Source organism: Scyliorhinus canicula, chromosome 21 (genome assembly GCF_902713615.1).
Source record: "Scyliorhinus canicula chromosome 21, sScyCan1.1, whole genome shotgun sequence".
NCBI lineage: Eukaryota > Metazoa > Chordata > Chondrichthyes > Carcharhiniformes > Scyliorhinidae > Scyliorhinus > Scyliorhinus canicula.
In genome coordinates, this window is record NC_052166.1 from 22,971,634 (window position 1) to 22,995,889 (window position 24,256).

At 51.2% G+C, this 24,256-nt stretch overlaps 1 protein-coding gene across 3 annotated transcripts in view; it reads right to left on the minus strand.

The window, feature by feature from the left end:
- The window catches only part of fut7 (fucosyltransferase 7), a 70,888-nt gene that overhangs the window by 26,444 nt on the left and 20,188 nt on the right, over window positions 1-24,256 (minus strand). Inside the window, exon 1 of one of the 3 annotated variants that reach the window (XM_038782528.1) lies at window positions 19,447-19,573. The exons of 1 other annotated variant lie outside the window; for it this stretch is intronic. Coding sequence is in view for 1 of the 2 variants with exons in the window: in XM_038782525.1 (XP_038638453.1) it covers window positions 16,440-16,574 (135 nt within the window). In the remaining variant the exon portion in view is untranslated. Of the gene's footprint in view, window positions 1-16,439; window positions 16,771-19,446; window positions 19,574-24,256 lie in introns of those variants that run through there. One more of the 3 variants, XM_038782525.1, reaches the window with a different exon arrangement.

Genomic DNA, 24,256 nt, shown 5'->3' on the forward strand with positions numbered 1-24,256 from the left:
GCTCCATCCTGGGGCAGTCGGTCATCCCTGTCTCTTTCAGGAGCACCCTAGGATGGGCAACTGGCTCTTGGGGGGTAAGGGGTATCCCCTGAGGACCTGGCTAATGTCACCAATATAGAGGCCGGAGACCCGGTACAACGAGCCCCATGTGGCCACCCGGGCTGTCATTGAGCGGCGCATCAGGCTCCTCAAGATGCGGTTCCGATGCCTCGACCGCTCCGGTAATGCCGTGCAGTACACCCCCCGGACGGTCACTCACTTTGTTGTGGTCTGCTGTGTCTTCCACAATCTGGCACAGCAGTGGGGCGGTGAGCTGGAGGTTAGTGACGAGGAACATGTGGCCGCTTCCAAGGAGGAGGAGGAGGAGGATGAGGGGACGAGGATGATGAGGCAGCAGACCAGCAGGGGCTGGAGGATGAGACCAGGTGGAACCTGAGGCCCAGCCGGAGGCTGCAGGACAGGCGGCAGCAGTGAGGGTCCGGCAAGCCCGGAGGGTCAAGGAGGCCCTCATACCCATCCGCTTTGCCTAGGATGTGGCCTGGTCTATCGTCCCAACCGTACCCACCCAAACCCCATTTCCCAGCCTCCCAGGTTATGTGCCACATCACCCCAGGGTGCTGGGACTGTGTCGGTCCCGTCACAGGTCACTGTCGAGGGCAGCGGGGTGATCATAACCTGCAGTGAGCTGGGCGTAGGTGCTCCTCAATCTATGCCATAGTCTGACCTCTGCCTGTGCTCTGAGTGCTCGCTCACATCCTCACATCCATCGCCAGCACGCGGTGATGCATTGTGGGAAAAAGTAACAGAGGTTTCCTACTGGTTGTGCACAAGGGTGTTATTGTTCAATACAGGTCTCCACTCCCAATGGTGTCACCTCCAACCCCCACCCTTCACAACCACTTCACCCCCTACCTACCCCATTTCCCCTCCCCCGGTGCCCTCAGGGATCCGCGATGTGGTTTTGCCCTTCTAGCTCTACCGCTACATCTAGGTGTCTCCCCTGGAGGCAGCCAGATGGCTTACCTCGTCCCGTGGCATTCGATGCCCCTGGCGGGAGTCCTCTGTGGCACTGGGACCAGAGGGCCCTGGCTCACCTGTCGACGGCACATGCACAGGACTTGCCGTCCTGTGCTGGGTGCTAAGCCCATAACGCGGCCTCATCAGAGGGGTGGAACCTGGGAGGGCAGGTGGCCACCATCGCCGCCTCATGGGATGGGTCTTGGTTGGCACAGCGCCCCCTCCTCCTGGTTGGTGCCCATAGGGCACTGGGATCTGCCTTGGGACGGAGGGTAGCTGATTTGTACCCCGGCTGCCCCTGCATGATCTGGCTCTACCAGCCCTGGCGGCTCCCCATGGTCCGCACTAAGGTGTCAACACCCTCGGCGATGCCCGTTAGTGATTGAGACAAGCTCTGCATCGCCTCGGCAATGCACACCTGAGAGCGGGACATGTCCCGCGGAACCTCATCAATGTCGGCCTGGTAACGGGTGACATCCCCAGTGTGGGAGACATTCTGTCGAGACCCTCAGCCATGGCCCTCACCAACTGAGCGAAGCCTTGGACACCTTCACTCATGGTGCCAACGTCGTGCACTAGGTTCTCCATCTCGGTCGCCACTCTTGCCGGCGCCATCTCCTGCGCATGTAGCCTCTGGGGCTCCTCCAAGCTGCTATGGGTTTGATGGAGTGACGCTGACATCTCCCTCTGAATGCCCCGGCTGCTCCCTACCATCTCCATCAGCTCCGCGTAACCCACTCCCAGAGGCTCAGCATCAGGCTGGCAAGCAGCTGGGTCCTGGGACCCAGCAGCCCTCTGACTGCCATTTCGTCTGGGTCTTCCAGCCTTCACCAGATGTGCATCATCAGCGGTGCGGCGCCCGCCAGATTGTGCCCCAGAAACCTGTCCACTAATATCTCCCACCGAGGTGCGTGTATCTGCGCTGGTGGAGGCTGGGGAGGACAGCTGTGCTGCGACTATAACAGTTGCATCCTCAGAGATCGCCTCCGACGTGGTCTCGTTGGAGGCAGGAGAGGGTGCCGCCCGGGATGGGCCGGCTCCGTTGGTTGGAGAAGCTGCTGGAAAATGTGTTCACTGGGAGGGATGGGTCAGTCAGTAAGGCGATTAGAACTCATGTTTGACAGGTCCCCAGGGGGGAGCCGGGTGGTTCCTCTGCAGTCTCGGCCAGCTTCCGCATGACTGACTGCCCTGTCCTCGGGCACACCAGTCACCTCCAGGGCCTGCTCCTCGAAGGAGGTGAGGATTCTCAAGTCCGGCACCCCACCGCCAGTCTGGGCCCTCACCTGCCAATTATGGGAGAGCTTTTCCTGAGGAGACACAGAGAGGGCATCGTTACCCACACACGTGGTTCACAGTTGATGGGGCGGGGTGTGAAAGGAGGGTTGGGCTGGAGGGGGTTGAAGGGGGGAGGGGCTTGGAGGAAGGGTTCGGGGGTCGCCTGAGGGGTTGGGGTGGATGCCCCCTCGGGGGGGGGGGGGGACATTGGTGCCTACTGACTCCTGCTGCCCGGTGTATGTCGTTCTGCCGACACTGGAGGCCAGTCCTCCTGGTCACACTCCCTGAGCTGACTGCTGCTGTCCTCAACCCAGGCAGCACCGGCAACCTTGTGGCTCACCCTCCAGGACCCTCAGGGGAACCATGACATCCCTCCTGGCCTCCACCACATCCAGGAGCCTCCCAGGTCAGAATCTTGGGGCTGGTCTCCTCGGCGCCAGTTTTGTAAGCTGGCTGGCGTTGGCCTAGCAACCCCCAACTTAAGTGCAGCTTAAGTGCTGCTCGACCTTGTTAGCGGTGGGCTGACGAGCACGATCCGGCATTTGGGGCAAGAAGCCCGTGAGGTCTCGTTCAGTGGACCAATTAAGGGGTGGCACGTGGCGGAGAGGTTAGCACTGGGACTGCGGTGCTGAGGACCCGGGTTCGAATCCTGGCCTTGATCACTGTCCGTGTGGAGTTTGCGCATTCTCCCCATGTCTGCGTGGGTTTCACCCCCACAACCCAAAGATGTGCAGGTCAGGTGGATTGGCCATGCAATTTAGCCCCATAACGGAAAAAAAAATTGGGTACTCTAAATTTAAAAAAAAGTGGACCAGTTAACATTGCTGGCCTCGCTGGACTGAGAGCCGGGTAGAAACCCACTCCAATTCCCACGCGCTACCACACTTAGAAATGTTTACAGAGAATTGTGCTCAATCTCCTAAAATGTTGACTGATTCCATTCAGCAACATGCAAATGAGATTGAGAGGATTAAAAAAAATCACCATGTCAATTTTGACCAAACTTTGCACTCAAATTGAAACCTTTTTGCCACATTGCTTCCTCGTTGAAGGAATGATTCATATTGCTCATCTATAACTGACAGCTACACTCTGTTCTGTTACTAATGCAGTTATACCTCCCATTCATTGCTACATTCGCCTTTGACCGAATTAAAGCAGCGCCTCATTGTGGTTATGAAGGCCGTGCTCACTGACTGGTGGTTCTTTATCTCTCAGTGAGGGAAGTGTGAATGAGCTACTCGCGTGGCTGTGAATATGGGCCTGCCTGCTTCCACTTCCTGCAGCTGATAATGAGACCCCGTGGTGTCCCCATCTCGGTCTCCCCTCCCCTCTTTGCTGCTATCAAGCTGAACGCCTTCCTACATTGTAAAGTTACACGACAGGCAACGATGATGCATGTTACCAGGCAGGAGGGGGTTTCTGGATGGTCTGTGCTCAATCCACGCCCCCCCCCCCCCTTTACTGTCAGCCAGGCCGCCCCCCATCGCCATCCCACGTGCCCCGCCCCAATTTATCCAGGCACCTGTCTTCAGCTCAACGTTGTATTTCTTGTTTTATTCTTGTTGTATCTCTCTCCATTTCGCAATGGCACCACACGAGCGATGGAACAATTGGATTGCCCATCTCTCCGCAACAATCCTGCGACTTCACCACTATTCTGAAAGACAGCAGCAATGTTGGACTGCCTGAGTATAAATGCAGCATGGCAGTCGGTAACAAGAAATGGAGCAAATCCCTTTCCCGTTCATGATGAGAACCGTCGCTGTGTAAAAGGGAAGTGGGACTTGCATTTATATAGCCCCTTTTACAGCTTCATGCTGGCCCCAAAACACTTTACAACCAATTGAGTAACTTTGGCGTGCAGCACTCGAGGAAACTCAGCAGAACACATAGTGCATAGCGAGATCCCACAAACAGCCATGTGCTAAATGACCATGCATTTTGGTTTCAGCGAGTTTGGCTGAGGGAATACTGTTTGATTCTAGTTCCCACACTGATGTGATTGGCCCTAACTGACCTTTGATAACGCCCAGCAAGCAGCCCAATTGCATCTAATTGCTTCCAGAAGAAAGTTGCCACCCGCATTCTTGAGGCAATGAGGGATCATAAGATTATTGGAGCAGGAGTCGGCCGTTTGGCCCCCCTCCCCGAAACTGTTCCGCCATTCACTAAGATCATGGCTGACCCGATTGTGATCTTGACTCCACTGTCCTGTGTGCTCTGTCCCTGTCGATCGAAAATCTGTCAAACTCACTCCTGAATATACTCAATGGTGCAGCCTCCACTGCCCTCTGGGGCAGCAACTTCTAAAGTCCAACAACCCACTCCATCGTCAATGGGAGACGGAACTGTGCCCCACAAGACTCCCCCACAGGATAAAGCATCCTCTTTAAAATTCATTCATGAAATGTACCCTCAGCCCTCCCAACAGAGGTTCCTTTAGAGGTTCCTCGAGGCGGACGAGCCCCTTGATCTTGAGATGCGGGATGCTGACTCAACGGACCCCCAAATCAGACATGGACACCTCGCCGATGGAGATCGCAACAGATCCAATGGGGGCCGCTGACCCCCTCATAATGGATCCACCCAGGCGCTTAACCTGGAAATGTCGCTCTCTGGTTCGTTTCACCCCACCAGATCCAGAACAGTGGGCATCTGGGAAACATCAGAGTCCCAGTGGCTTCACCTGAATATGATCTCCCAAGATGAGGGGGTGGAGCGAAACCCTTAAGTAAGGGTTCCCTGGGACATAAATATCCCAGCCCAAGTGTGGACTGGGTACAGGAGACCGTTCTGGGAGTAGGAGTTGCATTATAGTAAATAAATATTGAGTTTCTAACATATGTTAAAACATATATATAGAAAATAGGAGCAGGAGGAGGCCTTTCTGCCCTTCTAGCCTGCTCCGCCATTCATTATGATCATGGCTGATCATCGATTTCAATACCCTGATCCTGCCTTCCATTCATAGCCCTTGATCCCTTTAGCCCCAAGAGCTATATCTAATTCCTCCTTGAAATTACGCAATGTTTTTGCCTCAACTTCTTTCTGTGGTGGTGAATTCCACAGATTCAACACTCTGGGTGAAGAAATTTCTCCTCACCTCAGTCCTAAAGCTTGACCCCTTATCCTCAATCTATGACCCCTAGTTCTGGACTGCCCCACCATCGGGAACATTTTTTCTGAATCTACCATGTCTAATCCTGTTACAATTTTATGCGTTTCTATGAGATCCCCCCTCACTCTTCTAAAGTTCAACGAATATAATCCTAAATGACTTAGTGTCTCCTCATATGACAGTCCCGCCATCCCAGGAATCGGCCTGATAAACCTTCGCTGTCCTCCCTCCATAGCAAGAACATCCTTCCTCAGATAAGGACACCTCAACTGCACACAATACTCCAGGTGTGGCCTCACCAATGCTCTGTACAATTGTAGGAAAACATCTCTCTTCCTAAACTCAAATCCACTCGCTGTGAAGGCCAACATACCATTTGCCTTCTTTACTGCCTGCTGTACCTGCACGCTTACTTTCAGCGACTGATGTCCAAGGACACCAAGGTCTCGCTGAGTATCCACCTCCCTCAATTTACACCCATTCAAATAATAATCTGCCTTCCTATTTTTGTTACCGAAGTGGATAACCTCACGTTTCTCCACATTATACTGCATCTGCCATGTATGTGCCCACTCACTCAGCCTGTCCAAATCCCGCTGAAGCATCTCTTCATCTTCCTCACAGCTCATCCTCCCACCCAACTTTGTATCAACTGCAAATTTGGAAATACTGCATTTAGTTCTCTCATCCAAATCATGAATATGCAATATGTGAACAGTTGGGGTCCTAGCGTAGATCCCTGTGGCACCCCACTAGTCACTGACTGCCAACTTTTTGCCTCCTGTCTGCTAACCAGCTTTCTAGCCACCTCAAGACACTATCCACAATCCCATGCGCTTTAACTTTACATAGTAATCTGCTATGAGAGACCTTGTCGAAAGCCTTCTGACAGTTGAAATAAACCACATCCATCGGGACTCCCTGGTCAACTCTACTAGGACATCTTCAAAGAATTCCAATAGATTTGTCAACCGTGATTTCCCTTTCACGAAGATCAAGCAGGTTTTGTAACGGGCAGGCAGCTCTCTAGTAACATTAGGAGGCTATTAAATGCGGTTATGACTCTGTCAGTGGGGTGGGTGCCAGAGGTTCTTAGAATCATAGAATCAACAGTGCAGAAGGAGGCCATTCGGCCCATCGAGTCTGCACCGGCTCTTGGAAAGAGCACCCAATCCAAGACCACAACTCCACCCTTTCCCCGTAACCAGCAACTCCATCTAACCTGAGGGCAATTAGCATGGCCAATCCACCTAACCTGCACATCTTTGGACTGTGGGAGGAAACCGGAGCACCCGGAGGAAACCCACGCAGACATGGGGAGAACGTACAGACGCCACACAGACAGTGACCCAAGCCAGGAATCAAACCTAGGACCCTGGAGCTGTGAAACAACTGTGCTGACACTGTGCTACCTTGCCGCCCGTTCTTGTCTCTATGGCTGCAGAGAAGGCTTTTGATCAGGTGGAGTGGAGGTATTTATTTGAGATCTTGGGTAGGCTTGGGTTTGGCCCGAGGTTTGTGGCGTGGTGAGTCTGTTGTATGTAGCCCTGGTGGCAAGTGCACATACAAATGAGATGAGTTCATGGAGTTTTGGACTGCACAGGGGAACGAGACAGGGGTGTCCGCTGTTGCCGTTGTTGTTCACGTTGGTGATTGAGGCTTTGGCGATGGCCCTTAGGGGGTCAGTGGAGAGGCAGGGGATTGAGAGAGGGCACAGGCAGTTGTTTGTGTCAGACCCAACCCACTGGAGAGTATGGATTGGATCATGGGAATATTGGAGAGGTTTGGAGCCTTCTCGGGGTAGTATTTAAATGTTGGGAAGAGTGAGGTGTTTCTGGTGAATGCAGCAGGGCCTGGGCCAATTTGAGGGTGTTGCCATTCAAGGAAAAGATTCGGATAGTTGTGGATTCAGGTGACGAGGGAATGGGCTACAATGCACAGGTGGAATTTGACAACATTGGTGGAGGTGATATGGGGGGATTTTAATTGGTGGAGGTGAAATGGAGGGATTTTAATTGGTGGAGGTGATATGGGGGGATTTTAATTGGTGGAGGTGATATGGGGGGATTTTAATTGGTGGAGGTGAAATGGAGGGATTTTAATTGGTGGAGGTGATATGGGGGGATTTTAATTGGTGGAGGTGATATGGGGGGATTTTAATTGGTGGAGGTGATATGGGGGGATTTTAATTGTTGGAGGTGAAATGGAGGGATTTTAATTGGTGGAGGTGATATGGGGGGATTTTAATTGGTGGAGGTGAAATGGAGGGATTTTAATTGGTGGAGGTGATATGGGGGGATTTTAATTGGTGGAGGTGAAATGGGGGGGATTTTAATTGGTGGAAGTGATATGGGGGGATTTTAATTGGTGGAGGTGATATGGGGGGATTTGAATTGGTGGAGGGGATATGGGGGGATTTTAATTGGTGGAGGTGAATGGAGGGATTTTAATTGGTGGAGGTGATATGGGGGATTTTAATTGGTGGAGGTGAAATGGGGGGGATTTTAATTGGTGGAGGTGATATGGGGGGATTTTAATTGGTGGAGGTGATATGGAGGGATTTTAATTGGTGGAGGTGATGTGGGGGGATTTTAATTGGTGGAGGTGATATGGAGGGATTTTAATTGGTGGAGGTGATATGGGGGGATTTTAATTGGTGGAGGTGATATGGGGGGATTTTAATTGGTGGAGGTGACATGGGGGGATTTTAATTGGTTGAGGTGATATGGGGGGATTTTAATTGGTGGAGGTGATATGGAGGGATTTTAAGAGACTAGATACATTACACCTGACACTGGCAGGGAAGGTACAGGTGGTAAAGATGAATGTGCTGCTAAGGTTCCTGTTTGTTCTCCAGACCCTCCTGATCTTTCTCCCTGAGGTCTTCTCCAGCAAATTGGACACAGTGATTTCCAAGGTTATATGGGCAGGGAAGGTGCCTAAGGTAAAGAAGGCCCTGCTGCAGAGGCAGAGACAGAAAGTGGGGTTGGCGTTCCCGAACCTGCTGCACTATTATTAGTCGTCAAATGTAGAGATGTTGAGGAGATGGTTGCAGTGGAGGGGGGGGGGGGGGGGGGGTGGGGGGTGGGGGGGGTGTTTGGGGTGGTGGTGGTGGAATACACGGGGAGCTCGGTGATACAGTCGAAGGTCAGGGTGTGGAATCAGCTGCGGAGACACTTTAAGTTGGCGGGGGTTGTTAAGTGTTGACAGCACTGTGCGGGAATCACAGGTTTAAGCCGGCGGAGATGGATGGAATGTATGGGAAGTGGAGGGAGGCGGGGCTGGTGAGGGCGAGGGATTGTATTTGGAAGGGAAGTTTGCAGGTCTGGATGAACTGCGGGAAAGTTTTGAGTTCGCGAGGGAGAGTGAATTTAGATATGTGCAGTGAGGGATTTTGCGCGAAAGGAGTGGTGAATGTTTCCCAAGTTGTCGAAGTACACCTTATTGGAGCAACTGCTGCTCCCGGATGTGTTGGGAGAGAGTAGGATTGGGGATATATAGGGGTGGGAGCCAGGACGGTGGGTGCAGGTGGTGAGGATCAAGAACAATTTGGAGGAGGAGTTGGGGGCGGGAATAGACTGGGACTGTGGTACGAGGCGATGCGTAGGGTGAATTCAACCTCCTCCTGCATGAAGATGAGCTTGATTCAGTTCAAGGTGATACACAGGGTATTTATGACCTGGGCGAGGATGAGTGGGTTCTTCCAAGGGGTTGCTGATGAATGCGATAAGTGTAGGCGAGGGCTGGCAAATCATGCGCACATGTTCTGGGGTTGCGAGAAGCTGGAGGGTTACTGGAAAGTGGTGTTTGGGAAATTGTCTAAAATTGTGGGGGTGGAGGTCAGGCCGGACCCATTGATGGTGGACTTTGGGGTATCAGAATTGCTGGAGGGGCAGGGGGCCGGTGTTGTGGCCTTCGCCTCGCTAATTGCCCGGCGAAGGATCTTGTTAAATTGGAGGCCGGATTCGCCGCCGGGGTTGGCGGCCTGGCTGGGGGACTGGAAAAGATAGAGACGGTCAGTGGAGGGTATTGAGACATGGTAGGAGTTGTTCCTGCCATTGTTTGAGGAACTGTTCATCGCGGGGTGGGGGAGGGGGGGGGGGGGGTGTGTGTGTAGACCTCAGGACAAGCGTCGGATTGAACCTCAGTCTGACTGTGCATGCTGCAATTGTCTCAGAGATTTGAGGTCCAAGTGAGCTCTGATGGAAATCATGCAGATGAGATCATTGAATGAGGATGTCATTGGGTTGGGATGAGACTGCAACCTTAAATGTCCGCTCCTTCCATCATTAGCGCACCCTGGCTGCAGGGTCTATTATCTACAGGACGCAGCGCAGAAACCCCCGCCTAGGTGCCTGCAGCAAAAATTCAAACACTCCCAACCTCGACCTTCCTGGATGGACAAGGGCAGCAGGTCCACAATCACCTTTCAGATTCTCCTCCACGTCACATACCGGGCAGGATTCTCCGTCCCCCTTGCACCCGTTTTCTGGTGCGGCGCCCCCTCCCACCGGCAGCAGGATCCTCCAATCCGGCAGCTGGCCAATGGGATTTTCCATTGTGGGCACCCCTACGCCATCGGAAAACCTGCAGGAATGGGTGCGCTGCCGGTGAAATAGAGGATTCCGATCCTGACCTGGAAATGAATGCTATTCCTTCATCGTGATTGAGTCAAGGACCTGGAACTGATTCCTTTACAGCACTGCAAATGTACTTACACCACATGGAGTGCCACTGTTCCAGGTGGTGGCCCACAACCACCTTCCCAAGCACAGCACGAGGAGGGCAACAAAGGCCAAGGTTTCCAGCAATGCCCATTGCCAAAAATACACTCTTTGACACAAGGAGACCTGCGCGGTTGGATCGGCCAGCCAGCCCCCACTGGCCAAGGTGACAGGTGAAGAATGGGTATGTTGAATTACAGAGGGAGAGAGAGAGACCTGTGCCCATTATGGGGGTCAGTACATTCAGGAGAGGTGTGATAAGAGACGGAGCTGAGACTCAGCAACAAATTTGTCCTCACGTAATTCTGAAACATGTGATGTAGAAGCGGTGGAATTAAAAATGATACCAAGCCGAACAACAACAGAAAGAGGATGTGTCACAATTGTGGTTTCACATAATGTAAGAATGAATCTTAAATTTGGCTTAATAGGCATGCGGCAAATAGAAAACTAAGAAACAAAACCAGAAAAAGCATATTCATGCAATGTGACGATAACGGCAGAATTCTATTCATGGCGAAGAAGATTTCCTTCACTTATCAGTTCTCAATGACATCGTGAACATTGATCTGGGGCAGCACGGCAGTGATGTGTTGGGTATGCTGGGTCTGCGAGGACTGCGTTTACCATAGCAGTGAGAGAGACAGGCTTCCAACACTTGAATAAATGCAACTCTATTTTATTCAACTCTTAACTATCATACATACTTTAACTGTGGGTTGACACTATGCCGAGTTGACTGGAGACCTGAGGCTAACCTGACCAGACTATCTGACTACCACATGGTGTATGTTCTAGTTGTTGCTCATGGGCTCTGACTGTCTCAGAGGCTGCATCCCCAGAGAGCGGGAAAACTAGTGCCCGCTGGTTTTATAGTGGTCGTGTCCTGTCTGGTGATTGGCTGCTGTGTTCTGTGTGTTCATTGGTCATCCTAAATTGCCCCTTAATTGGAAAAAATTAAAGAAATAAACAAATGGCCGGAATTCTCCGGCCGCTGGGTTTCTCTGTTGCCGTCGGCAACGATCCCCCGCCTGCGGGTTTCCCAGCAGCATGGGGTGACTTCAATGGGAAATCCCGTTGACAAGCGTCAGGAGTATAAAATCCTGCTGCCAGCGAATGTCACGCCGCACTGATGTCCACGCCTCGGGGAGTGGAGAATGCGGCCCGTTGCGCAAATGTTTCCTGCAATTGGAAGTGTTCATTTAGAATATGTTGATGAATTTGGCCAGAGAAGTCAGCAGAAGGTCTGGTTATGTTTGCGATGTTGCTGGCACATGACAGCCTTGTGAATCTTTCGTCCAGAGATGATGGTACCACGCAATCGATATGACACACAGGATAGCTCTCCAAGTATTTTCCAAATGCATTTCTCGTAGGGACAGCATTTCCCCAATAGCCCCTTCCTCCCCCCTCAGATCAAATTGCATGGGCCAGACTGATATTTCAGCCCTAAAGTGAGGATTTGAAACATCAGGAGGCCAACAAGGAAGCAAGAGTGGTACAGTCTGGGCCGAAACAGCGTTTGTAGCTGCTTCATTTAATAAGTGAAGTTCACTTATTAACTTCGCTTAATAAGTGAAGAGAAGTTCATTTGTGTACAGACAATGCACTGCAGCCAGATGTTGCAACTTGTGACACTATGGCGAAACTGTTGGTCAATGCTGATCTCGCCAGCTAACTTTCAAGAGGAAGGCCAGAGGTCCAACAGCCTCTGCTTTGTTGAGTGGAAATAAATTCTGGGGTAGCTGGAGGGTTAAAATTCCTGAAATGAGCAACATTATTGGAGGTCAAATGAACCAGGTAGAATGGCGGTAAAAACAAAGGGGGCACAACGCTCTGCCAATCTTAGCGATGCGGAGCAGGAGGTATTGCTGCAGGAGGATAGAGAGCCGGTTTGGAGGAAGAGGGAAAAAGGCTACTCAAGGTGTGCTGGCAGCATGGTGCAAGGTGTTGGCCCTGGCTGTTGATGCCACATCTGTCGTCCTCCAAACTTATACAATGGTTCAACAACCTGAAGAGGATGTCAAGATGGAATTGAACACCTCCTCTGCCTCAAGATATATTGGGCCCATTTGCATTGAATTCTTACAACCTGTCCTCCGTGATCTACACACCCCTTAGTGCCTCTTCAGTGCCTCCCCAGGAGCTTTGGCATCTTCGAACACAACTCATACCGTTACCTCACTCCCCTTCCAACCTGCTTTCAGCTCAAAGTACTGAATTCACTGTCAAAGTGCAGTCAATATGCTTTGCTTCATTTACCGATGAACTCGGACATCAGCTGTCTCTTAACGTCGCATGTGTTTCACACACCATACCTTCCCAGATTAAGGCGGCAGACAGTCAGCGGGGCTCAGAGAGAGAGCCTGAGGAAAAACAATGCTCCAGGTCAACAGGTAAAAGCAATTCAGGGTCAGAACCTGGAGTGAGCGTGAGTGTCAGCGATTGAGGTAAACATATTTAAAAGTGATTTCAATACATGGGAAGGGGCTAATTGATGACTAGCTTGTGAATTAAAAACATATCTACATATGTCAGGACTTTGTTTCTCTTAAGTCTTGCTAGTCTAAAAATGGAGGCATTGGAGGACATTTCAGGCCTATGGAGTGCATCCTGTTTCATGTGGGAACTCCACAATGCTTTTATATTTTGGGGATTAATATCGGCAAAACTGGCTGTCAGCTGGAGCAGGCTTGAGCTCTGGGTTTCTCAGATTGAGCAGTAGTTGGTTTTCTGAGGTCCATGTACCAAGGCTGAGAGTTACATGGATAGCATGATTCTGGAGATGGTCGCCCCACAGCTTAAGGATGAGCAGGCAATGAGAGGATAGGTGACTAGCAGAAGATCGAGCAGGGATTTTCAAACCTGTGGGTCGTGGGTGGGTTTCAGGAGGGTCACAGAGCGATCGGTCGCGGCGTTCACGATCGTGGGACGAAGTGCCCAATGGTCGCGAACGGCTTTCAAGAACATAGAACATACAGTGCAGAAGGAGGCCATTTGGCCCATCGAGTCTGCACCGACCCATTAGGCCCTCACTTCCACCCAATCCCCATAACGCAAAACCCCTCCTCACCTTTTTGGACACTAAGGGGAATTTAGCGTGGTCAATCCACCTAACCTACATGTCTTTGGACTGTGGGAGGAAACAGGAGCACCCAGAGGAAACCCACGCAGACACGGGGAGAACGTGCAGACTCCACACAGACAGTGACCCAGCGGGGAATTAAACCTGGGACCCTGGCGCTGTGAAGCCACTTGTGCTGCCGCACAAGTGTCGACCACAGCCGGCTTTTAGGTTGAGATGCTAACCGTGACTGGTCGAAGTACAAATGATGATGCCTTCCCACCAGAAGTGGTGGCAGAGAGAAGGTCATGCGCCCGGCACTGACGTCACGTGCCCTGTACATCTGTGCTTTGGGCACAAAATCATGGAGGAGAGCTTACGTCTTTTGCAGCTGCCGACAAGCAAGCAACAGGACCGTGCGAAAAATTGAAGGCGGGTCATTTTGTAATAAGGAAGAGAGGGCCAGAGACACAAACAGGCCAGGATCTCACAACAGTATCTGCTGGAGAGAGCTTCACAGGAGAGTCCACAGCGGCACAAAGCTGTGCTGGTGTGAGCTGTATGCAGAACTCCAGGGCCACTGGTGAACAACCAACAAATAAAAAACTGAAATCAGGAACAAAGCAGTATAATAATTATTTCTCGATGTGTGGCTTTGTTTATTGTGCCATACATGCACGATGCAAAGCCCACGTGTGTTATATGCAGGGAAGTACTGGTAAATGAAAGATTAAAACCCTCAAAACTTCAAAGGCATTTGAAGTCTAAGCATGGCGAGTTTGAGGACAAAGCTCTTGATTTTTTTTCAAAGGATGCAGCAAGAACTTAAATCATCAGCTGAAGCCCTTCGTAGAAATATATCATTTAATGACAAAGCAAGTGAGATTGTGAGAACCAAGCAGGCTCACCTGCCGTATTAAAGGTGAACAAAAATGGTGGGTCATGAAGGTCGGTCAGCGTGGGTCGCGAAGGTCGGCCAGTTGGTAAAAGTGGGTCGCCGCAAATAAAAGTTTTTAAAAGACTGGTCCAGAGGAGGTGCAAATGCAGAATGATGAACCAAAAAAAGAAAGATCAGCCCAAAATCAATACCTGCAAAGAAAAAGGAAACAAACTGCGGCAGATATCATAGTCTGAATTTCTGAGCTCAACATTGAGTCCAGGCTGCTGAAGATATTCTTAGTCGCATGATAAGGGGCGAAATTCTCCGACCCCCACGACGGGTCGGAGAATAGCGGGAGGGCCTTCCCGACATTTTTCCCGCCCTCCCGCTATTCTCCCCCCCCCCCCCCCCCCCCCCCGCCCAACTCCCGACACGAATCGCTGCCGCCGTTTTTTTACAGCTGGCAGCGATTCACAGCTGTTCGATGGGCCGAAGTCCCAGCCCTTTACGCTGTTTTTACGAACGGCAAACAGACCTGGTCTGGCCGTTCGTAAAAACGGCGGGAACAACTCGCTTTTTATAACCATGGCACCGATTGACACGGCAGTACCACGGCCGTGCCAAGGGTGCCATGGGCCCGCGATCGGTGGGCACCGATCGCGGGCAGCGGGCCCGATGCCCGCACACTATTTGTCCTTCCGCCGCCCCGCAGTATCCATTTGCGGGGCGGCTGAGGGGCATCCCGGCCCGCGCATACGCGGGTTGGAGTCTTCCAATCCGCGCATGCGCGGCTGACATCATATGACGCGTCAGCCGGCGCTAACTCCGGCAAGCGGGCTTAACGAAATTCGTTAAGCCCGTGATGCCGGAGCTTGCGGCGTCGGGCTGCTAGCCCCGACCGGGGACCAGAATCGGTTCCCGGTCGGGAAGGGGCGCGCTGGCGTCAAACCCGCCCGGGTTTGATGCCAGCCTTACGATTTCTCCCGTTTTGGGAGAATCGCGCCCAAGGTGCTGTTCCTTGTTATTAGAACTGGGCAGGAGACCATGGATAGAGAGTGAATACTGTGGTGATATGCATCACTGTAAATACACAAGGGGTTAATGTAAATACACATAGACTAGCTAGGCACTAGAGGGAGCACCAGAGACATGACACACAGACACTCAACCAATAGGCCAGTAAGATAGGACACGACCAATGAGCATTCACGATTCATACAGAGATGACACTGCCAAAGGGGGACATTACACCAACCCATATAAAAGGACACAGCACACATGATCTTCCTCTTTCCAGTGGACATACTCAGTGAGTACACAGGGTTGATTTGAAACACATCACACCCACCACGTGGATTGTAGCAGACTGGTTCGACAGTCTGAGTAGCTACACAGGATTAACAGGAGAGTCGAATCCAAGTAGAAGAATTGTTAACAGTTCAATAAATGTGTTAAAGCTATCTCCAAGTCTGAACATTCCTTTGACAGAGTGCACATCAAGGAAGCAGCTTATGCTACGTCAAGAGCATAACAAAACATGGTACCCAGGAGTGACCTGTAGATAGAGAATTAAAACGAGACGTGAGTGGAAGTTGAGCATTACTCATGGGGTCTGAATGGAGTGCTGTCCAGTGAGCAGCTGTAGAGCACTGAGTGGGGGGGGACTGAGGTCATGGCCCATATCAGTACCAATAACGTAGGGAGAAAAAGAGATGAGAGACTGGATTCTCCGCCTCCCAACGCTGGCAGCTAAGATCACGATCAGGCAGAGAATACCCGGTTATCCAAAAATCTCGATTTGCGCACGGCGCTGATTCTGATGTCATGCTCCGGCTCCCCATTGGCGGCATCAGTGAAGTTCACTTACGCCCCAGCGGGCCCATGCAATACCGTCATTTGCATGGATTTGAATGTCATTTGCAGGTTGGGCACAGTTTGTTCCACCCTCAGCAGGGGTGGGTGTAAGAAACTATTGACACCTTTTTGAAGAACAGGGGGGTTATCCCCAGTGCCCTGGCCAATACTTCTCTCCAAATAAAAGATTATCTGGTTATTATCACATTGCTGGTTATGGAAGATTTCTGTGTGGAAATTGGATGCCAGGTTTCTTACATTACAATGATAACTGTACTTCAAAAGTACTTCATCTGTTGCATTTTTGAGATGTCTGGCTGGTTGTGCAAAGCTCTGCAGAAATACAAGTCTTTATGTCTTTATTTAATCTTTTAGGTTAGGACCTCGAGCAACACTATCTTCTGTAAGGAAGTGGCAAAGCATTTCCCAATTATAGCACTATTCCAATCCCGCACCCACACCACCTCTTCCATCCCCCACCTCCCCTCCACAGCACTTCCTTACCTCTTCCAGAATCCCAGGAGCCTCGGGAAGATATGGAGGAGGGGGAGGAGGCACAGCCCAAAGCCAGTGGATAAGAAACAAGGCCCATGCAGGAAGTGAAGCATTCTTATGCGCTGCTCTCGCACGGCACCTCATTGGGTTCAGATCGATGCATCATGGAAGCAGGCCAGGTAGTGAGTACATCCCTTCAACCAGATGCTTTATCTTTAATTGTTGCTCCACATCATCATTGTCCATTGCTGCCAGATAAGGGGGTGCTCCCAGGGTCAATGCCACCTGGCAGCAGCTCTCCCAGTGATATCCAGGGTGAGAAAAATAGTCGAAAGAGAGAAATACCTCCTCTGTGCCCACTAGAAACGCCAGACAATTTCTTTGCAACTGGTCTTAATCAGAAACTTTGACAACCATCTCTCCTGACGTTTGTTTGCTAACACACAACGTGAGTATTGCTGAAAAAAGAGACACGCCAAAGCTTTTCAACTTGCACTCAACAAATCATACTACATGTTAATAGGTTGCTAATTGGTTGGCAAATGGACTCTGATTAGTAGAGAATGAACCATGGAGAATGAACCATGGAGAATGAACCATGGAGAATGAACCAGGGAACATTTAGCTGTTAAGCTTTCGTTTAAATTCAAACCAGGCAAGTCGACTCTAATTGCCCACGGGGAATGAACGAGGGAATGGCTGTCACCCAATCTTTTGTCAGTTGAAAAAGGTGCAATGCATGAGCATAGTCTTTTCCTCTGAAAAGGACAGGGTCTTGTGTGTGTAAATGTATGGGTTTCTAGCACACCTAACCGAGCCACACTGTGAGCCGAGCCGATAATCTTAAATTAGTTGTTAGCGTAATTCTTAGTCTTAATTTTGTTGAGCAAGTGTTGTCCAATTGCTGAATCACACTTAATGTTGGACATTATCTTCTGGGTTTTGCAAACACGGGCTGGTTGTGTATGCTCAGTACTTTGCCTGTTGCGAACAGCTGAAGGGGTGTGCCGTTTGATTGTATCAAACAGGTGGATTGTATTCTTGTAATCCTGCCATGCTGAGTGCAAGATGAAAAACTTTGACAGCCTGTCTCTTGTTTCAGCAATATCACCTTGCGTGGCTCGGTGTAAGATGGAGGCTGCAGTTAATGCAAAGGAAAAGTGGTAAGGCCAAAAAGACATTCCTCTGCCCTTCTCTCATTTAATATCGCCTCTGACAGAAACTTAACTCTCCTATCCCCTTCCGCGCAACCCCTAGCAGATGCCTGGGTCAATGTGTGCGTGCGGAATGACAGGTGTGAATAACACATCCTTTCATCCATGGCACGGTTCCAATGTAAAAAAAAACATTTTCACTTCTTATTCTCATAATAAATACTTATTCATAGTTACAATGCAACACTGGCAGGTGCTAAAATGCATTGGCAGTACTGGCAGAGAGTTTACGTTCAGCTTTGTGAGTTCAAGCTCATTAAGATGTGTACTGACAAGATACATGACTGGGAGTTAGTGGCACAAGGGAGGAAGAAGTCTAGTCAGACACTGAGTAGCCCTCTGGGACCTTCTCCCAAGAGGCTATTACTGAGCTGAAACCTAGCTAACATTGACAATAGAATAGCGGAGGCCGTCACAGCGAAGGGTAATTTCAGTATCCGCAATCATTTCCTTTCTAATGAGAGTGAACAGGAAGGGAAACTCTTGTCTCATTCCTTCCTCCAACCCACATATCTCTTAGCCCGGGACTATTGAGTGAAACTGACAGCACCGAATGACGATTTCTACCGGAATTGGATCGCTATAACATGGACTGCGAATTGATTTAAAAAAAAATAAAAGAATTTTATTCAAACTTTCACAAAATATCAATAACAAAAGTACTAAGAAAAGAAAGAACAAACCCCCCCAGCCCTCCCCCCCCTCCCCCGTGTATACAAAAAGGAAGAAATAAATTAACGGCCATCATTAGCAAAGACAAATATACATGTCCCTTCAGCCCAAAACAAAGAGACACCCCCCCCCCCCCCCCCAACCGGGTTGCTGCTGCTGCTGGCCTTTTTCTACCGTTCTGCCAGGAAATCTAGGAATGGTTGCCACCTCCTGAAGAACCTCTGCACTGATTTGGACTGGGAATTGATAGCAAACACCTAGCTGGTGGGGCACGGCTGTATTCCGCACCATTGGTTTGTTCAACAAACTGTGCGATCTCTTGAACCTGTGACATTATGAGAAATGTACCGAACTGTAGGGGTTAATGTTGTGTCCGAATCAACCACCAGAGGGAGCGAGATGCAGAACTATATAAAGCATCGATGCTAAGCCGTCTGGGAGACTGTTGAGTTGAAGACTAGAAGAAAGACTGTAGGAAAGCTAGTGTGAGTGAGAACAGATCATAGTTATTGCATTAGTGTAAAGATTAGTGGTGGATGTGTGTAGATTGTGTATTTATTGTCAATTGTTTATTATATAGAAGCATGAGTCAAATTCAATTAAGTAATATCAATAAATCTTTTGCTTTGGTTAATACAAAAGCTAGTTGTGGTCTTTGTGAACACTATGCCAACCATCCTAGGATCTGAAGCACAATAATAATAATCTTTATTATTGTCACAAGTAGGCTTACATTAATACCGCAGTGAAGTTACTGTGAAAAGCCCCTAGTCACCACACTCCGACGCCTGTTCGGTTATAGAGAGGGAGAATTCAGAATGTCCAATTCACCTAACAAGCACGTCTTTCGGGATGTGCGGGAGGAAACCGGAGCACCCGGAGGAAACGCACGCAGACCCGGGGAGAACGTGCAGACTCCGCACAGACAGTGACCCAAACAAGAATCGAACCTGGGACCCTGGCACTCTGAGGCAACAGTGTTAGCCACCGTGGAACCGTGCAACACCACAGAATCCTGCTATTGTACATTTTGATCTTCTGCACTCTCAAGACTCCTTATTGGGCCGGGGAATGTTACAAAATATCGAATAAAGGACAAAGCAACAAAGAGAAAAAAACTGTTGACCTACCACATTGGCTGCTACCCGTACACGGGTGCGGCCAGCCAGTCAGACAATGGCACACTGACCATCACTATTTTCTGTTGCCAACGTGCTGCAGCTTCTGGCCAAATGTGACGCCGATGCTGATCGTGTGCCTCTGGATGGCTGACGAATGGGGTCTTGCAACATTTTTCAATGAGGCAGAAAGAGAAGTGTCGAAATCATGCAGAACTGTGATATATCGAAAGGGGATTTGGGCAACGGCAAAATCTACAGGGAGTGGGGGTGGGGTGCAGCCAGTAGTTGGTGGTTCATTCAGCCTATCGGGCACCTGGATAAAAATGTGTTGTAGCCAAAATGTTTATGGATGCACGGCCTCGTTTTGTAGCTGGAGGTGAGAGTGAGAGGCTGGTGTTCGACATAGGTACAGCGGTGGCTGAAGGAGGCACACACCTGAATTGCAGCGGCCACCAGTTAGACAACATCCTGAGCTCCACTGAAGTCAACCAAACTGAATATTGAGCACATTTCAAAACAGGCAGCCAATGGGATAACACTGGCTTTGCACTACTGCCCAACTCCGGGGTGGATTCTCAATTGCACGACACCGATAGCCGGTTTCCCAATCCGGCGGAGAATGGAGCTTCGGCTGCAAAATAGCATCGTCGCCGGGTGCCAATCCCGTTCCGAGGCTCTGGTTCCCTACCGGCAGTGGCAGCGAGCTACACAAACCCTGCCATCTGGAAAATAGCATCGTCGCCGGGTGCCAATCCCATTCTGAGGCTCTGGTTCCCTACCGGCAGTGGCAGCGAGCTACACAACCCTGCGCATGGCTGGAAAATGGCACTGTCGCCGGGTGCCAATCCCGTTCCGGGCTCTGGTTCCCTACCGGCAGTGGCAGTGAGCTACACACACGACGCTGGCTGGAAAATGGCATTGTCGCCGGGCGCCAATCCCGTACGAGGCTCTGGTTCCCTACCGGCAGTGGCAGCGAGCTACACAAACCCTGCCATCTGGAAAATGGCATCGTCGCCGGGCGCCAATCCCATTCCGATGCTCTGGTTCCCCGGCGGCAGTGGCAGTCGAGCTACACGCACCCTGCCGCCCGGAAAATAGAATTGTCACACGGCGCCAATCCCGTTCCGATGCTCTGGTCCCTCGGCTGGCAGCGAGCTACACACACGGCGCTGGCTGGAAAATGGCATAGTCGCCGGGCGCAAATCCTGTTCCTTGCTCTGGTTCCCTACCGACAGTGGCAGCGAGCTACACGCACTGCGCTGGTGGGAAAATGGCATAGTCATCGACTGGGTCAGGCTATTGTATCAGGCCCCGGAGGCGAGTGTAAGGATGAACAGGACAACATCAGACTACTTTAGACTGCACCGTGGGACAAGACTGGGCTGCCCTTTCTCCCCACTGCTGTTTGCGCTGGCCATAGAGCCGCTGGCAATTGCACAGAGCTTCTTGGGGCTGGTCTGGGGGGGTGGGGGGGGGGGGGGGGGGTGGAACATAGAGTCTCGTTATACGCGGATGATCGGCTGTCATATGTATCGGACCCAATGGTGGGGATGGACGGTATTATGGCAACCCTGAGGGAATTTGGCCGGTTCTCCGGATACAAACTGAACATGGCTGAGAGCGAGCTGTTTGTAATTCAGGCGAGGGGGCAGGAGAGTAGGCTGAAGGGGTTGCCGTTCATGCTAGTGGGGGAGAGTTTTGGGGATTCAGGTGGCACGGGACTGGGGCAGGTTGCATAAGCTCAACCTGTCCCGACTGGTGGAACGGGTGAGGAAGGAGGTCCGGAGGTGGGATGTGCTCCCACTATCATTGGCAAGGAGGGTGCAGACTGTTAAGATGACGATTCTCCCGCGGTTCTTGTTTGTTTTTCAGTGTCTCCCCATCTTATCCCGTGGTCCTTCTTTAAGAGGCTGAATAAAATTATTCTGGGATTTGTATGGGCAGTGAAGTCCCCGCGGGTGAAGAGGATGATGCTTGAAAGGAACAGAGGAGAAGGGGGGCTGGCGTTGCCGAACTTCAGTAACTATTACTGGGCGGCCAACATAGCGATGATAAGGAAATGGATGGTGGGTGCGGGGTCGGTTTGGGAGCGGAAGGAGGCTGCTTCGTGCAGGAACACTAGCTTAGCAGCCCTGGTCACGGCGCCTTGGCGGCATTCGCCGGCAAGGTACTCCCAGCCCGATAGTGGTGGGGGCTCTTCGGATCCGGGGCCAGGCATGTAAGGGAGGTAAGAGCATCGGTGTGGACCCCAATCTGCGGCAACCACCGATTTGCCCTGTGGAACTGTGGAATATCGACTGTGGAGGAGGGCAGAGATTGTGAGGTGGGGGATCTGTTCCTGGAAGGAAGCTTTCCGAGCATGAGGGCGCTGGAGGAGAAGTTTGGGCTGGCGAGAGGTAACGACTTTAGATACTTGCAGGTGAGGGATTTTGTGCGCAGACTGGTGCCGTCCTTCCCACGTCTCCCGCTGAAGGGGAGGCAGGACAGGGTAGTTTCTAGGGGAGAGGTGGGAGAGGGTAGAGTTTCAGACGTCTACAAGGAGCTAATGAGAGCTGAGGATACGCAGACCGAGGACCTGAAGCTTAAGTGGGAGGGGAGCTGGAGGACGGTATTTGGGCAGAAGCCCTGAGCAGAGTAAACACGACCGCAACATGCGCCAGGCTCGGCCTGATCCAGTTTAAGTGTGTGCACCGGGCCCACATGACGGTGGCCCAGATGAGCAGATTCTTCGGGCTGGAGGACAAGTGTGCTAGATGTGCCGGAGGGCCGGCTAACCATGTACACATGTTCTGGTTGTGCCCTAAACTCAGGGGGTATTGGCAGGGATTCGCAAATGTCATGTCCCGGGTGTTGAAAACTGGGGTGGTAATGAGCTCGGAGGTGGCAATCTTTGGGGTTTTGGAGGACCCGGGAGTCCAGGAAGAGAGAGAGGCCGACGTTCTGGCCTTTCCTTCCCTGGTAGCCCAGCGACGAATACTGTTAGCACGGAGGGACTCAAAGCCCCTGAGGGCTGAGGTAAAGCTATCGGACATGGCGAGCTTTCTTGGCCTAGAGAAAGTCAAGTTCACGTTGAGAGGTTTGCTACTGGGGTTCGCCCGAAGGTGGCAGCCATTTATTGACTTCTTCGCAGAGGAGTAAGCGTCAGCAGAGGGGAGGGGAGAGGTGGGGGGGGGGAGTTGGGGGGGGGCAAGGGTAGAGTAGAGTAGAGTAGGGAGATATTGAGGGAGGTCCGTGGTTTGCACTATGTTCATTTTGTAATTTGTGTCTTGATTTCTCTTTTTTTGTACTGTACAATGTCACTTTTTCTATATGCCTAAAATACCTCAATAGAATTGTTTGTTAAAAAAAGAAGCGCAACCCACAGCACAGGAAGCAGATGATTAGCAGAGCTCACCCCAAACAAAGGAAACGTGCACCGTGTCCTCTGCAACTCTCCCTGGTACACTGCCCCTCTCAGAGTAAAAACCTCACCAGTGACACCACTAGCAAGACCACCCCTGAGGATCACAAGCTGTCTCCAAGCACTGCCTGTCCACTGCACCCCTGATCCCATCCATCCCGCCCCTGAATGGAAACCTGACCAACTCCCTGTCACCAATTGTGTACAAAACTGCAGGTAAGGTCCCAGCAAATGCACAGATCCCTTGTTCACCCCCACCTGTAGGACCTGCCCGCACACCAGGCTCTTAACAGGGAGTCAAGTGGCTGCACAGTATGAATGTCTCCACCACACAACTAGTTGCCATCCTCCTGGCAGGATAGTACAAGGCCCGCCCAGCGAAGAGACCTACAGTAGACCTCACTGGGAGAAACAGGACAGGCGCCAAACGCTAACACTGGTTGCGACAGCCACCGTTACCCCTGTTAGCAGAGACAGGTGGTGAGGCTCCTCACATCATAGGCCGGGATTTGATGGGGATAGGGATGCAGTGTGGACTACGTCATCTCAAAGGGGCTGGTTGGGGGGGGGGAACATGTTGAGGGTGGTGCAGCAGTACAACTCAGGGTGGTCATGTAACCTGGTGAATTGGATGGTCAAGAGAATCCTCATCTTTCTAACGCTCTCTGTCTCTCTCTTCCCTCCCCCCTCTGTGGGTCATACCAGCATCACCACAGTGTGTCGGCGTTGGGCAGGCAGTATGGGCGGGTCCTGTCCATGGGACGGAGGATGATGATGACTCGCTGTGAGATGAGCTATGGCTGCTCCTCATTGCCTGACAAAGTCTGACCTCCTGTCTTTAGGATAACATACCACTGTCCCCCCGGATGATCCCTGATTGGTGCTGGCCCTTCCTTCTGACAGGCCCAAATATTTTGGGGTTGGGGGAAGTGGGGGTTGCAGGAGATGGTGAACGGTTAGGGCTCACTCACTGGGGATGGTGTCACACAAGGTGGGCTCACACTGCGGACTGCTGGTCCCGTGTCCTGCTACTTCTAGCTGAGGGTGTAACCATGTGGGACGTTAATATGCCCCTCCCCCTCCCGACCCACAAGGCTGCCATGTAACATCCAGCCCCATCTCATCCTTCACACCCTTGAGCCAGAGGTTAGAGGCAGGTTGGACTGCTGGTGAAAAAGTGTTCAATTGTGACTATTTACAATATGAGTGCTCTTCACCCTTACTATCAACTCCATACTGCCAACTTGAATTGTCATTTATCTTCCTAGTTTTCCGTGGCCGACCGCTTCTTTTAGGTGTCACCCCAGACAGCACATCAGAAGTGGAGTCAGCCTGCTGTCTGTCTTGCCCCCTTTCCTGTGATGCCTTCGGCAAGTGTCCGCTGGGGGGCCTGAACCTGGATGGGCCCAGTCAACTTAA